Source organism: Protopterus annectens, chromosome 2.part1 (assembly GCF_019279795.1).
Source record: "Protopterus annectens isolate FY-2018-M chromosome 2.part1, PAN1.0, whole genome shotgun sequence".
NCBI classification, from domain to species: domain Eukaryota; kingdom Metazoa; phylum Chordata; order Ceratodontiformes; family Protopteridae; genus Protopterus; species Protopterus annectens.
In genome coordinates, this window is record NC_056729.1 from 645,232,830 (window position 1) to 645,246,907 (window position 14,078).

General features: G+C 42.8%; 1 protein-coding gene across 1 annotated transcript in view; it reads left to right on the plus strand.

Annotated features, from left to right (window-relative positions):
* Nucleotides 1-14,078, plus strand: part of TRAM2 (translocation associated membrane protein 2) — an 895,653-nt gene that overhangs the window by 229,797 nt on the left and 651,778 nt on the right. Inside the window, exon 2 of the mRNA XM_044062384.1 lies at nt 643-706. Coding sequence (XP_043918319.1) covers nt 643-706 — 64 coding nt within the window. The remainder of the gene's footprint in view (nt 1-642; nt 707-14,078) is intronic.

Sequence of the window (14,078 nt, forward strand, 5' to 3'; positions counted from 1 at the left end):
AATGACTGTTGTGGTGGGCAACTGTTCCTGTCATTTATGGCAAAGGGACTTTTGTTATTAGTTCATATGTGCATAGTTGCTCCGTAAGAGTGTAAAAACTTTGGACAAATGAAGCATTAGAAGCTGGCTGAGAAGAATGAGTGGGGTTTTCTTCTCACAATAGTGATAAGAATAAGAAATGGCATTATCCTGTGTGCAGTAACATACTTTTCTCATTTCTACTAGAGTGTTTAGTCCTTGTTGCACTTAGTTGCTTGAGAATGGATGAAAATGCCTTATTTGAGAATGGATGAAAATGGGTTATGATCTCCTTCATTTGAAATGTTACGGTAGCATGCACAGTGCCCTGACCCAGTATGGCTTGCACTCCTTGCTAGTGAAACTTTATGCTTCAGCACACCACTCCCATTCAATACTAGACAGTAAACTAACACCCTGGTGTAGCTTTCCTTTGTCTGTTGTAATGGATTGAGTGAAGGTGATTCAGAATCCATTCTAAATGCAATGCTATACGACACAGACTGCTGAGGGTTAGCCATTAGCAGGCATGGTGGGACATTTGATCACATATAGGCATTAATATTGGTGCAATACAGTAGTATAATTGTCTTTCTGTTTAATGTTTTCCATTTTAAATTTCAGGTGTCTGCAAAGACTGCTTTTCTTTTTATTCAACCTCAGTACAACGTCAGCACACCTGCAACAGGTAAGGACGGGGATCAGAATGTTGTGTCATGTACAAGATGACTGGTATGTATGATGATGAGAACAGTGTTCCAATAGTTATTAGTGTGCTGTGAGGAATGGCCCACTCTTAACGCCTGCTTCCTATACAGTAGGTTCTTTATCATGATGGTTTATTGATAATGTTTCACATTGCATAGTTTGGCATGGTATGGAGGAATAAGGAAAATTAGATCATATGTATTAATGTTCAAAATGAGTAATTTATTAGGGAAAACATTTATTCTGATAAAGACATTTAGTCTTTGTTAATCCGTAGGACTGTATGCTACTTACAACCAATATAATTTTTCTTAGTCTGCATAAGCTCCTCCTTCTTCCATGAAATCTGTGCATCTCCTCAGTTGTCTTGTTTATTTGCACTGCTGAAAACATTTTGTTTGATCTTGTTGGCACTAGTTTGCTTTGGTAGTGTTGTAGGCAGAACACTTTTCCTTGCCCTCTGGTTGGTTTTAAGGTTGTGAATATGGGCTAATAACTTTCTACGTGGTGATGTTATGGCTTTTTTGATTTAATTGACAACTGTAATTTTCTGTATTTAAAAGCACCTTCATTTTTTGTTTGGGCATTACAGCTATGGAGGTGACACCTGTTTTGCTTTTTGATGATTCTTCTGGAGGTTCCAGAAAAGAGCAATAACAGATAATGCTACTCTAGCATCTAAATCTAGAGTCTTTGAGATACCAGTCAAACTAAAAGGCACTTGGCGTAATGTTAGCTCATGTATGTGCTTTGTTGTCTTGTTGGTGACTTAACTTGATTCAGTTGTCGATTGTTGGTTCCTTTTTGGGTTTGTGTTGGGCTGTCTTTTTGGGTTGGTTTTATATTTCTGAAGTCTCCAGCTCATAGTTATGATAGTTCACTATTTGCATTTACTAATGTGTTGGCTGTTACGACCACCTTTGCTTTTTTCTTGTCTGTGTTATACCATCCACACATTTGGATGCTATTCTCTCTTATGTCTAGCGGTTGTTGAGAGTTTCACTGACTGCATCCATCCTACTTTGCCTGCTTTCCTGGCTGAAAGACTTTGGATTACCCACTCATCACAATAGCAATCAGCTCAGTTCTACATGAGTACTTACTTGCCTTTTGGTTTGAATGGCATCCAAGAACCCCAGGGTCTTCTCCTCAGATGCCAGAATACCATGGTCTGTTGTAGTTTTTTGGAACCTCAGTGTCAGTTTTTTTTTCTTTTCTGGGTTTGCCAATGCCCATGGTGTTGGGCCCTTTCTTTCTCCTCCGATGTTGGCAGGCATATGTTGCCCCCAGCTGGCATTGTTGGCTTACCATGTAGAAGCTTGCTTATCTGCCCCAAGCTTGGCCCAATGTTTCACCTGCTTTAAGACATGCAGACTTTGCATTGACTCTGCTTCCGGAAAAAATGTGCCTCAGAGTCAATGGAAGTCCATCCAGCTGTGGCTGACTTGATTTTGGAGGGTCCTTTATTGGGTAACCATTCTTTACGGTCTGTGGGAGCTCCACAGATTGTTTTATCTACACTGGCTTTCTCAACATTGTAGGGCTTATCAAGGGTTTTGCACTCTGTTGTGTCAGGAACCCTAAAAAGAGTTTCTTCAGCACTTGTGTGACCAGAGCTTGGTGCTCTTTGTGGGTCACTTTTATCTTCTGAGTTGTCTCTTTCCTATAAACCACATGTTGAAAGTTTTCAGCTTTATACTTCTGTTCTCCCTTTGGTGCATTAAGATGCAGAGCCATTAGTATTTACTTAGTTATTGGGAACCTGTTGTTAGGCAGCTGTTGAAAATGATGTGGGATATGTTTGTCACCCCCCCCCTGCCAAAGTTCTCAACTTCCTGTGATCTTGGATACTAGAAAGTGTGTAAGTTACTGTAGTTTTCTTCTGGTCAGCTTCTCACTTTTGTTAGTGGATGGTATGTGATGCAGGGGGAGTTCTCTATTATGCTATGATCATTTGTTCTGATATTTAGGTTTGTTTGTTCAGTACCTTAGTCAGGTGACTGGTCTTGGAGAGTGAGATGGTGCTCCACCTTAAGGGTTGTGTAAATTGCTCATTTATGCCTTCTAGCTCTTCAGAACAATGCCTTGGTGAAAGATGCAGCTGTAGCTGGGATGCAGTTTTGTTTTTTTCTTACAGGATAGCTGTCTCATAATGCCCCCCAAATGTTTGGTTTTGTACTAGTATGGTTCTTCATGTCAGTTGTTGCCATTTAACCTGCGCACCTCATGATATTGAGAGATGATTAGTTCAGCCTTCCAGAACTGGGATGTAAGGCTACAATACACTGTTACTCTGCTATGTAGAGTGTTTTTGTAGCCAGTCTCTGGAGTAGGGCACACTGTGCTGGGAAAAAGTTCATTTGATCTTTATAGATCTAGTAACATGTTCCATTTTTTGTTATGTTTCCTTCCCTGTCAGGCGTTCATTCTTTCATATCTTTTGACCCCCCCCCCCCACACACACACACACACACACTGTCTAGGTTCTTTTCACATGTGTTTGTGTGGTTCCCCTTCCCCATCTTGCAGTATATTTATGTAATGTTGCTGATGACTAAAGACTTGCACATTGTCTCTACTGATGCAAGGATTGTCAGCAGCTCACCCCCACAGTACGCCTTTCCACAACTCGCATAAAACTCAGTCCATTATATGTCAAGTGTCTAAAGCTTAACATGACCAAACTTCAGACCTCCAAAACACAACAAGGGCATTAAGCATGCTAAGTAGCATTCCAAGCCTGCAACAGTGGTAAAACCCACCATGTGACATGGTAACAAAGGTCACACTCTCTAAGATACTATTTCCATAAGGCAAGCATCCGCACAACCTAATATTCTAGTTGTAGATGACTCCATAGTGAGACATACAGATAAACCAGTCATCAGGCTGAGTAAGGAAAAAGTGATTGTCAGTTGCTTGTCTGGGACTAGGATTCACCACATCACCCAGGCACAGAAGTCCTTAAACAGCACGTACCATTATGACTATGTCATAGTGCATGTGGATGTTAATGGCTTGAGGTACACTCTCCTGGACTATGTGAAAGGAGCTCAGTCATGTCTCCCCTCACCTCCCTGGGTGATGTGAAGGGACATGTGATTGAGCGGTTTGTTTGGGTTTATATTAAAACGTGAAAGTCCTGTTCAGTGAATAGGTAAACATCGTGAACCGTGAATACACCGAATGTCCTAAACTGCGAAATTCAAAATCTCAAACCGTCATAGTTGTCCAACCCCACTGCCCGCTACATACTACCTACCCAAACAAAATAAATGAGCCACATACATACCCCTACATCTAACTCTAAAGTAAATCTTGCATATACTACCATGTATGCACTTACCTTAACACGCACCCTAACCCTAAGGTCCATAACTATCTCACACACTTATAAGGAGCTATACCCAAACAAAATAAATAATCCACACACATACACTTAACAAAACCGTACTTCTAACCATACACTAAACCTTGCATACATTACTATCTATGCACTTACCTTAACCCACACCCTAACCCTAAGGTCCGTAACTGTTGCACACTTACCTTACAGAGCTATACCGCAGAAGGGCCAACCATGGAGATTCAACATTTCGGATTTCTCGCTTCAGGACGGTCTGTGTTATTGCAGTTCGATGAATACGTATCGACATTTCTGTATTCGGGTAAGTGGACCTTCACAGTTTTAATAGGGAATCGTCTGTTTGTGTGACTTTGGCGTGTATGAGCATAGCATCAAGTAGTGTTTGACCTGCTTCAAAGATGATACCTCAGAACAAGCAAAAGATAATAGACTTCAGTAATTGGCTTGACATTTGGTGTAATTTCAAGTAAGGGTACAGTATCTGTCGGACTGGGGGTACATGGTCAGCAGACCATGCTGCTTTGCTGGGGACAGTAAGCATCTTTCACTTCTAGACTTTTGTATATTGGCTCAAACATAACCCACTCCCATTGTGCCTTTTTAGGCATTGTCAACTAGATCAAACTACCTACATAGCAAAACAAATTAAGCAAACCTTAAAGGTACTACTGATTAGTGCTATTTACATAAATAAACAAAACTACTCTATGCAAGCCCGCCACACTTTAGAGAGCATGGACATATATGTGGTGACTGTGACATGGTTCAACTCGGCAGAGAGAACTCCAGTAGTACAGGTTTACTATGCCTCCCATATGTTTAGACCAGTCATTTCACAGGAAGGGAATAAGGGCAGAGATGTCAGTCTTCATTCAGGAAAAAGGCTCCCATCAAAGCTGCTAAAACTGCATTACGCCATTGAGATCCTTCATGTCCAACCTACCATCAAAGTTCCTTCCCATATCTTGGTGAGCTACAGAATGCCCTCTATGACCAAGTAATGTCCTAGAGCCTACCTAAATTAGTCATTTAGCATTACTCCAAATACCATATTCCTGGGCAACTTCAACTATCTAGCCACAGACTGTGAAACGTATACCACCAGTAGCATGGAAGCCCAGGAGATTCTTGGATTTTGTCAGTACACATTTCCATAAGGCTGATAAAACAATTATTTCCGTGAGCTCTGTGGGGGTTGGCATAATGGTTATGGTGTTTACCTTACAGATACAAGTTGCAGGGTTTGATTCTTACATGGGGTAATTGGCAAGGCTTAAAATGGCCCAAAAGGGTAATTAGCATAACACTAAACTAATCTAAGAGTACAAATGCCCTGGATCAATTAGTCAGGATACTTACCAAGGGAAACAACATCCTTAACTTTGTTCTCAGTGATTTGGGTGAATCTTGCTCCATGCCGGATGTAACATCCTCACTTCTCAGGCCCAACCATAAAGCTGCTTCCCTAATTAAAAAAAAAAATGGGAGTCGCAGCCAGACCTGGATATTTTTTAAAAACTTCCACAAGATTAACTTCATAATTCTTAGTGATAACCTGGCTAGATAAAATCCCCCAAGCCCATCAAGCTACGCTATTTGTGGAAACGTGCACCTCCAGCTTTTACCAGCATGTACACAACTCCATAGAAGCAGTCATATCCAAAAGAAGCAAATGCAGAGCAAGTCTTAGAAACAAACTTCCCTAGTGGAATTGTACACAAGTAAGGTTTATACGAAAAGGAAGAAAATAATAGCCCAAAATAAAAGGTGCAACACCCAGCAAAGTATGTAATTATCAAATTAAACACCAGCTTAGGAACACAAAAACTACCATGGCCAAATCTGAATAAAAAGTAGCCACCCAGGCCAGAAATTCCAAGATGGCTGCACACTGATCAACAACTTGATTTCAGCTTTCCCAGTGTAAGATAGGAAACTGAAAGACAAGGGCCAGAAACTCTGCAAATTTTAGTAAGATCAGTTACTGGCTTGTATGTACACTGCCTGGATGCTAGCAAGGAAGAGACTTCGAGAGCTTGAAAGAAAATCAGCTAGAAAAGATGAAGAAAATATACTGACTGAGGAGAATCCTGCCGCTGTTGAGCAAAAAGCAGTTCAGCTCCAGCTTTTGGGTAAGACATGGCATCCAGTAATTTAGAGGAAGAATAAGCCACAGCTGGTTAAAATAAATGAAACCTTGAAGGAGTACAGCAGCTCAAATAACACAAGGCTGGAAAAATGGAAGAAGCTGTAAAAAGCTATTCAGATAAACTGATAAAATGCAAAAATCATTGGTTGCAATGAAGAAAAGACTGGCTGAGTATGAGACTGCTCAAGAAGAACCGTTTCACAAACTGTCAAGAGTTAGAAGACTGAGTTTGTGTGGAAACCGAGGATTTTCTGCTGTACCAGAGAAACTGGAAGGAGCCGACTGTATTAATGGTAATAATTTTATGGAAGTACCGATAAGCAGCTGGACTGGTATTCTACAGCAGGATTTGTTAATTTGAAAGTGCACATTGTGTGTATGCTCCAAACCTGGCCATGAGCAATCAGCCAAGGCCTGCATTAGTAAATATGCAAATATACCAGCATAAACAATTGATCCTTACAAAACTGTGGTAAAAGGACAAAGTATTAAAAATTTCAAGCAATAAATTGCTTGTGGAAAATGATTATTTACTGTATAGCAGGCAGAAGAGAAGCAAATGTGTTCTAGCAGTCCAGGAATGTTAAGAGGCAGATGTGAGATAGAAGCTGCTGTACCCAGATGTCTTCAGAATATTTTTTTTTTCCTTAAGGATCACTCATTTTGATGCAGACCAGGCTAAGGAGGAAATACAAAAGTTTGCCCAACAAAAAGTGAGCCATCAAACAGAAGCAGACTCTGCTTCTCATTATTCTGACAGTAAAGCTTAGAGAGAAACTTTATTAGTGAAACCGTTTCAGTGTTCCAAAGGTAAATGCTTGAGAGAAAAAAGCACAGGAGCTGACTAGAAGAGTATGGAGTACCTTGTTCTTGAAAGAGACTTTGAGGTTGGGAGATGGAGATGAACAGGAAAAAGACCAGCAACTTTTAAATTGGTGAATAAATGTGAGATGTAAAGCATCAGTCACATTTGTGAAATATGACTTTACAAGAAAAAGTGGAAATATTGTACTTTTGCTGACTTGTTAAACTTTTTGGGGACTGAAAAGCATATGCTTCACTTCATGTCATAAATGTTGGAAGGTCACTAAAAGGAAAAAAAAGGGAAAAAAAGTAAGTAAGTAAACCGATTTATGTTCTTAACAGTATCTGTGTGGGACATTTCATGATAAAAATTGCATATTATAAAGTATTTTCAGTCATTGTATGTGATAAAGATACTAAAGTAAACAATTGTCTTGTATTTCCTTTATAATTTTAGAAAATGTCATTACAACATAAAAAGAGAAGAAAGGGTGCACAAAAAGCATATTTAAGTTAATATGCTGTAATCTTGATTTGTTGAGGTGAGGGATTGAGTGTAAAAGTGCACAGATTATAATGCAGAGTTGATATGTTTTCTCTTACTTTTACCTTTGCATAGGTGAATGCCTAGTTTAAAGCCTTTGGCTTAATCTAATAACTAGTTTTGTTTTTCTGTGTGTGTTTAAGCAAGTCAGTAAGATGATACTAAATGCAATGAGAAGCTTTCCTTTGTTAAGCAAATGTTCAGTGTAAGTAGAGAGATTTACAGAGCTGTGCATTTTGGTACTTGTGTTTCCATGGAGACAAACTGACTATAGGGGAAGCAGTAAAAGCCAGAACACTTTAAGGCTAAAGGTTAATGTTTTCTCTAAGCATATAATCTGTTTTTCACAACTGGGAGGGGAATGTAGATAAGACGAGAATAGATAGCAACTAGTATTAGTAGCACAGGTTGGGACGTGTCTTAGCATGGATAACCTTAATGTTTGGTTAAGTTATGCCTGTGTGTGCATATGTCCATTTGTAAAAATTGTTTCTGTTAGGAGGGTTAAACGTAATTATTTTAAGATGTACATAGTTTTGTGTGTTTATTTTAAGTTAATAGGTTATGGGGTGTTTTGGGACTTTGTTTTTTTTGAGGGTTTTCATTAAAACAAAATGTCTTGTAAAATGTGACAGTTTCAAATATAGATGCCAGAAACAACTGTATAAGAGATCAACTTGCCAAACGTGAGGAAGTGCATGTTATACAAAAGCTGGAAAGACTCTCTTAAAAAAGCTGTCATATATAATAGGTCAAATGTAATAATAACTTGTTATCATAATGGCTGCGCAAAGCCTATTATTTTGGAATGTGAGTTGCTTCACAGGTGTAGACAAAAGGGTAAGAGTACTGAATTATAACGAGAAAAGCAGAGTACAAATAGTGTTACAGGAGAGACATTTGGAAAGAAATGAGCATGTAAATTTGGTAAAGAGAGAATTTCAGGATGGATATATTCAGCAGAATATCAGGGACAGGGGAAAAGGGGAGTACTTATAGTAATTGCTGGAGGAGCCTCAACAGTGATTGATGATGGAAGAACAGATAGTAAAGGTAGATTTGTGGTAGTAAGGGGCTACTTGCAAAAAAAGAGGATTACACTTGCATATATTTTAGAGCCCACCTAAAATGGCTGTTATGGAGCTTAAGAATATTTGGGAAGAAATCAGCTTTCAACAGGGAATGTTACTTATAGGTAGGGACTTGAACTTGATTTGCAGCAGTGAAAATGTATTTGGGAGACCAAGAAGGGCAAAATATAACAAAGGAGAGTAGATTTCTGAAGAAATTTATGAAAGTATTTGGTATAGAAGACATTAACTCAGTGGTAGCACTCTGAGAGAAATCATTCCCCAAGGTACAATAACTGGACTAGACTAGACAGAAATATTTCACAGGAGCATGTGCATTTAATTGAAAACTTTGATACACATCCAGAAACTGTTTTGGATCATGTGCTAATAACAGCTAAGGTAAAAATACAGGATAATGAAATAAAAATGAGACACTGATGCTTCCCCTGTTACCTGTTAAGAGAAGAATTCAAGGAATGGATTGTGGAATTTATTTCAGAACTGTTATGGAAGATAGAAATTTCTTCAGACGTTAGTGAGTGGGATAAAATGAAAGTGAGTTTAAAAATAGGGTAGATATAAAGAGATATGGCTAAGAAGTAACAAGACTGTTTATAGGGACGGACAGAGTGGAATCTCACAGAACAAGAACAGGCACAACTACAGAGTGCTAAAGAGAAAAGGAAGTGTCTTGATGATGTGTGTAAGTTTAGAAAGATTGCTGTTAAGCAAGTTGTTTTTTTAAGTAATAAATCTGTAGCACAAAAACTCTTAAGTACAATGATTTAAGCAAAAGAAAGTTGAAAGGGTTGTTGCTAAAGTTAGGGAGCCTACAACAAGAAAAAATAACCAGAGATCATATAGAACAGTGTTCCCCAACCACTGGGCAGTGGATCATTTGGTACCGGGCCACGAGGCATAGGATGAAACAAAAAGTGATGTGTACAAGTGTGTTTGTGTCTGTGCGAGTGAATGCGTGCATGAAAGCAGAGTGTGTGTGTGTGTGTGTGTGTGTGTGTGTGTGTGTGAGAGAGAGAAGAGTGAGAGTGATCCCTGGCATTAGCAATGAGGTTTGTGTAGCTCTTGACTATACCACTCAACCTCTTGCGCAATCAATCTGGACAGAGCCACAAGTAATAGAGATAAATTTTAAACATTGCTTTTTATAAACATAGAAAGTCAGTAAGGTCGCCATTAAGTTTATGTACTTCTCGACCATACCACTCAACCTCTCGCACAATAAATCTGGACACTTACTTCTCAACCTCTTAGAACAAGAAATCTGGACAAAGCCAAAAATAATGGGGGGGGGGGGGCAAAGGCCCAAAAACAGGGACACTTAAGTGTTGTTCTTAAAAATTTAGAAAATAGGTAGAAATACACGATCTGAAGTAGCTTACTTAATTTGGTCTACAACCTGTAGGTATTCAGATCCGGATCGCATCCGAGATGGCCGCATCACCAGCATCTGATCCGAGCTCCATGCTCCTCCCCTTACCCACAATACCCCTCTGCCTCCTTCCTTCCCTTAGATTTTGTTTGCCACTGAAAAGCTATGCATCGTGATCGCTGAGCTCCAGGCATCTTTTGTGGGCAAGTGACTTTTTTTGTCAACTAGTGCCGTCTCCCTTTTCAACCTCCCCTACTTTGTGTTAGTCGTCAGTTGTCAAAAAAAAAACAAAAAAACGAACAAACCAAAGTAGTGTTGTGGTGTAGTGTTGTCCCTTCCTTGGTCTTCCTCCACCCCTTTAGTTGGTGAGCATGTGTGTGTGTAGGTTTGTGTGTGTTGGGCTTATTTGCAGACGTGGCTGACGACCCCAAGCCTGTCTTTAGGAAATGCACAGAGTGCGGCCATAAGCTCTCTCCAGCAGATGGCCACACTCTGTGTATAGTGTGTTTAGGAGTGGCCCACCTGGATACTGCCTGCTCTATTTACGCGGGCTTCAGCCCTAGAGCCCTCAAGGATAGGAGGGCTAAACTTACAATGAAGGGACTTTGCAGACAGCTGTCCCAGCTACTGCTTCTACAACTCCTACCACTGCGTCTGCCCTTTTCCAGGCCTCTGGGACTCAACCTCCCATCTTGAGGCCTGTGGATGGGGATAAGCATGTTAAGGACAGACCTAGGAAATGGTTCCCGGACCGCTTGGCTCTGTCTGGGCCTCTTCCTAACTCTAGGACCCCTCCTATGCCCAGTACCCCTTAGCTCCATTCACCCAGGTTTTTCCCTGGAAATGGAGTTATCTAGGCCATCATCTAGAGCCTCCCCTCACCAGCACTCCCGGCTGGTGTTGATAGCTTCATCATCATGTTCCACCCACAACTTGAGTGAGTCAGAGATGGACATGATTATGCGGAAGTTTGTCCACACCCAGATCCAAATGGGAATCTTGCCAGCCCCCTCTCCCTCCGGAGCAGGGAGCTTGCAGCCCTTCTTTACCCCCATAGCTCCTTCTCCAATCCGACCCTCTGTTTTGGAGTCTTTGGATCTGAGAGTTGTACCTTGACACCGGCCATTGCCTTGAGCGTGTCAGATCCAAGCTCTCGAGGCTCTTGCCTCGGCGTCAGATCCGAGGGGGTTTTTCGGCTCCAAATTTGTCAGAGCGCGGTCTCCCCCTTGGTATCTCGGCTCCTGCAGGCTTGGCTCTGTCTCCCCCGTCAGATCCAAGGGGAGCAGCTCCCTTACTTGTTTCCCAGGACGTATGCCCCCCTTTGGCATCTAACATGGCAAAGCGGGTCCTGTTGAGTGGGTCAAGACCCCTGACCATTTGCTCTTCGGAATCTTCTCCGACTCCTTCTGTTCAGGGTATGGCTCTGACCTTACTGTCATCTCAGGGACGGCCCATGCTTGCTTTGCCTCAGGAAGCACCTGCTAGGGAGCAGTCAGCAGTTTGTGAGTACCTCCCCAGAGAGACCCACTGAAGAGGTTCATTGCAAATGAACGTGTAAAGAAAGCACTTGGACTCATCTCCAGAGTCCCTCACGGATGACACTGACTTGGAGCAAGGGGAAGGTTCCCCTAGGTCACCCCCCCCCCCAGGATGTCTCCTTTGGAGACATCATGGAACTGTTACACCAGAGAGGAGGGTGGTCTGTCCAAAAACCAACCTCTGACGAGTCTGTGTTCTTAGAAGCATTTAGCATGGGCCCATCTACTTCCTGGGTGTCCCCCCACTGCAGATCCAGTCATGGACCTAATCACCTCTAGAGCATGGAAGGAACCAGACACCATGGATCCTATTCCAAAAAGGCCAGACAAATTTCTTATTCCCCCACTGGACAGGACCAGCTGAAGTAAGGGGTCCCCAGTAGACACTTTGTTGGTGGCAGCTGCCACCAAGAAAAAGCTTGTGCAGGAGAGCTTTACAGTCCATCCTCCTGACCGGGAGTCGCAGACATTGGATCATCTGGGGAAGCGAGTCTAAGCTTCAGCAACCTTCGCCATATGGGTGTTGGATTACATGGCACATATCATCTGGCTACAGCGTGACTTAGTCAAGGTAGTTGCTGAGATGCCCCTAGAGTCTGTCAGCAGAGGGCAAGAAGATGTTCTCCATGTGCATGGCCACTCTGAAAGCAGTTGCGAATACGTCCATGTGCCTCCTTTCCCATGCCACGAAAGGAGCTGCCAGGGCGGCTGGGTCTGGAGTTGTCATGAGGCTCCATGCCTGGCTCCAGCTTTGTCAATTCTCAGAGCCCTTCAAGGCGTCCTTTGCTAATGCCCTCTATGATGGTTCTTTCCTGTTTGGGAAGTCCATGCGAGAGACTCTAGTCCAGAGTGAGAAAGATGGGAAGACGCTGTCTGCTGTCGGGATCTGCTTCTCCACCCCCCCCCCCAAAGATTCTTTTCAAGGAATCGGCGAGGGGCAAAGAAGATGCGGTTCTGGAAATCTCAGGACTCTTCGTCCCCCAGAGGCAGAAGGGGGTTATGATAGATGCTGGCCCAGAGGCAGAGGGGGTCCGAAGAACTTTGGGTCTCTAGAACCATTCTCAGACAGGCCCATGCAGCAGCCCTGAGGGGTTGCCCATCTGCTCATCTCTGGAGGCAGTCTGGTGCTGTCTTTCTTTACATCCAGTGGAGTGGGAGTCCATTACAACAGACCATTGGGTGTTACAAATCATATCCAGAGGCTACTCTATTCCATTTATGAATCCACCTTCCCCACCAAAATTCCTCCCAGATGTTCCACCCACACAAAGGGAGGAAGCAGCACTGGAGATAGAAAAGCTGCTAAGAAAATGAGTCATCCAACCCGTTTCTCCAGACCAATCTGGATCGTGCACCTATTCCAGGTTCTTTTTAGTGCCAAAGAAGACAGGGGACCTAAGACCTGTTCTGGATCTTTCGGCTCTGAACCTGTCAGTAGCCAAGGAGAAATTCTGGATGGTCACGCTTCAGGCCAATCTACTCTACCTGCAAGCAGAGGATTAGATGTGCTCGATCCACCTGCAGGACGTGTACTATCACATCAAAACGAACGGCCGCTCGTGCTGGTTTCTTCTCTTCCGGTTCGGGGCCAGTCATTATTAATTCAGGGCCCCTACCCTTTGGTCTCACCACAGTCCCCAGGGTGTTCACCAAAGTCATGGTGGTGGTAGCGGCCGACCTGAGGCTTCAGGGAATCCAGGTTTTCCCCTACCTGGACGATTGGCTCCTTGCTGCGTCTACTATGCCAGGCCAGGGATTACTTCCTTCTTCTAGCAAACAGACTGGGCATTACAATCAACATCAACAAGTCATGTCTGACTCCAGTTCAGAGCGAAGACTTCATTGGAGCTCAGCTAGACACCATACAAATGAAAGTATCTCACCCCGGAAAGGGTAAACAGTTTGAAGCTTCAAGTGTCTTACATTCTTCCTTCTCAACGCCCATCAGAAACAGTTTTGTGGGCCCTGGGTTCCATGGCAGCCACTGTTGATCATCTAACCTTCACGCATCTTCACATGAGGGTCCTCAGGTGGACGTTAGCAGTTCAGTGGTCTCTTCTGGACCTACTTTTGTCCCATCTGATATGCATATCCTGGGCATGCAGGGAGTCACTTCTCTGGTGGACTCTTTCCCCAGAACTTGTCCAGAGACGTCCCTTTCTTCCATCCTTTCCCACAACCACAGTGACCACGGATGCCTCCCAGCTAGGGTGGGGGGGGTGCATTGCTTAGGAAGGACATTCCAAGGCATGTGGTCCCCTTCTGAGACTAATTTGCATGTCAACATCATGAAGATGAGGACGGTTCTTCTAGTGTTGCAGCCCCTTCATGCCCATCTTCCTCTAGGGACTGTTACTATCCAGTCAGACAGCATGTCTTTAGTCTGGTATATCAACAAGCAGGGCGGAACCAGAGCCGACCTCCTTTGTCGAGAAGCCATAAGAGTGTGGGAATGGGCGATTTCCACCGGCCGCTTTCTGGTGGCAA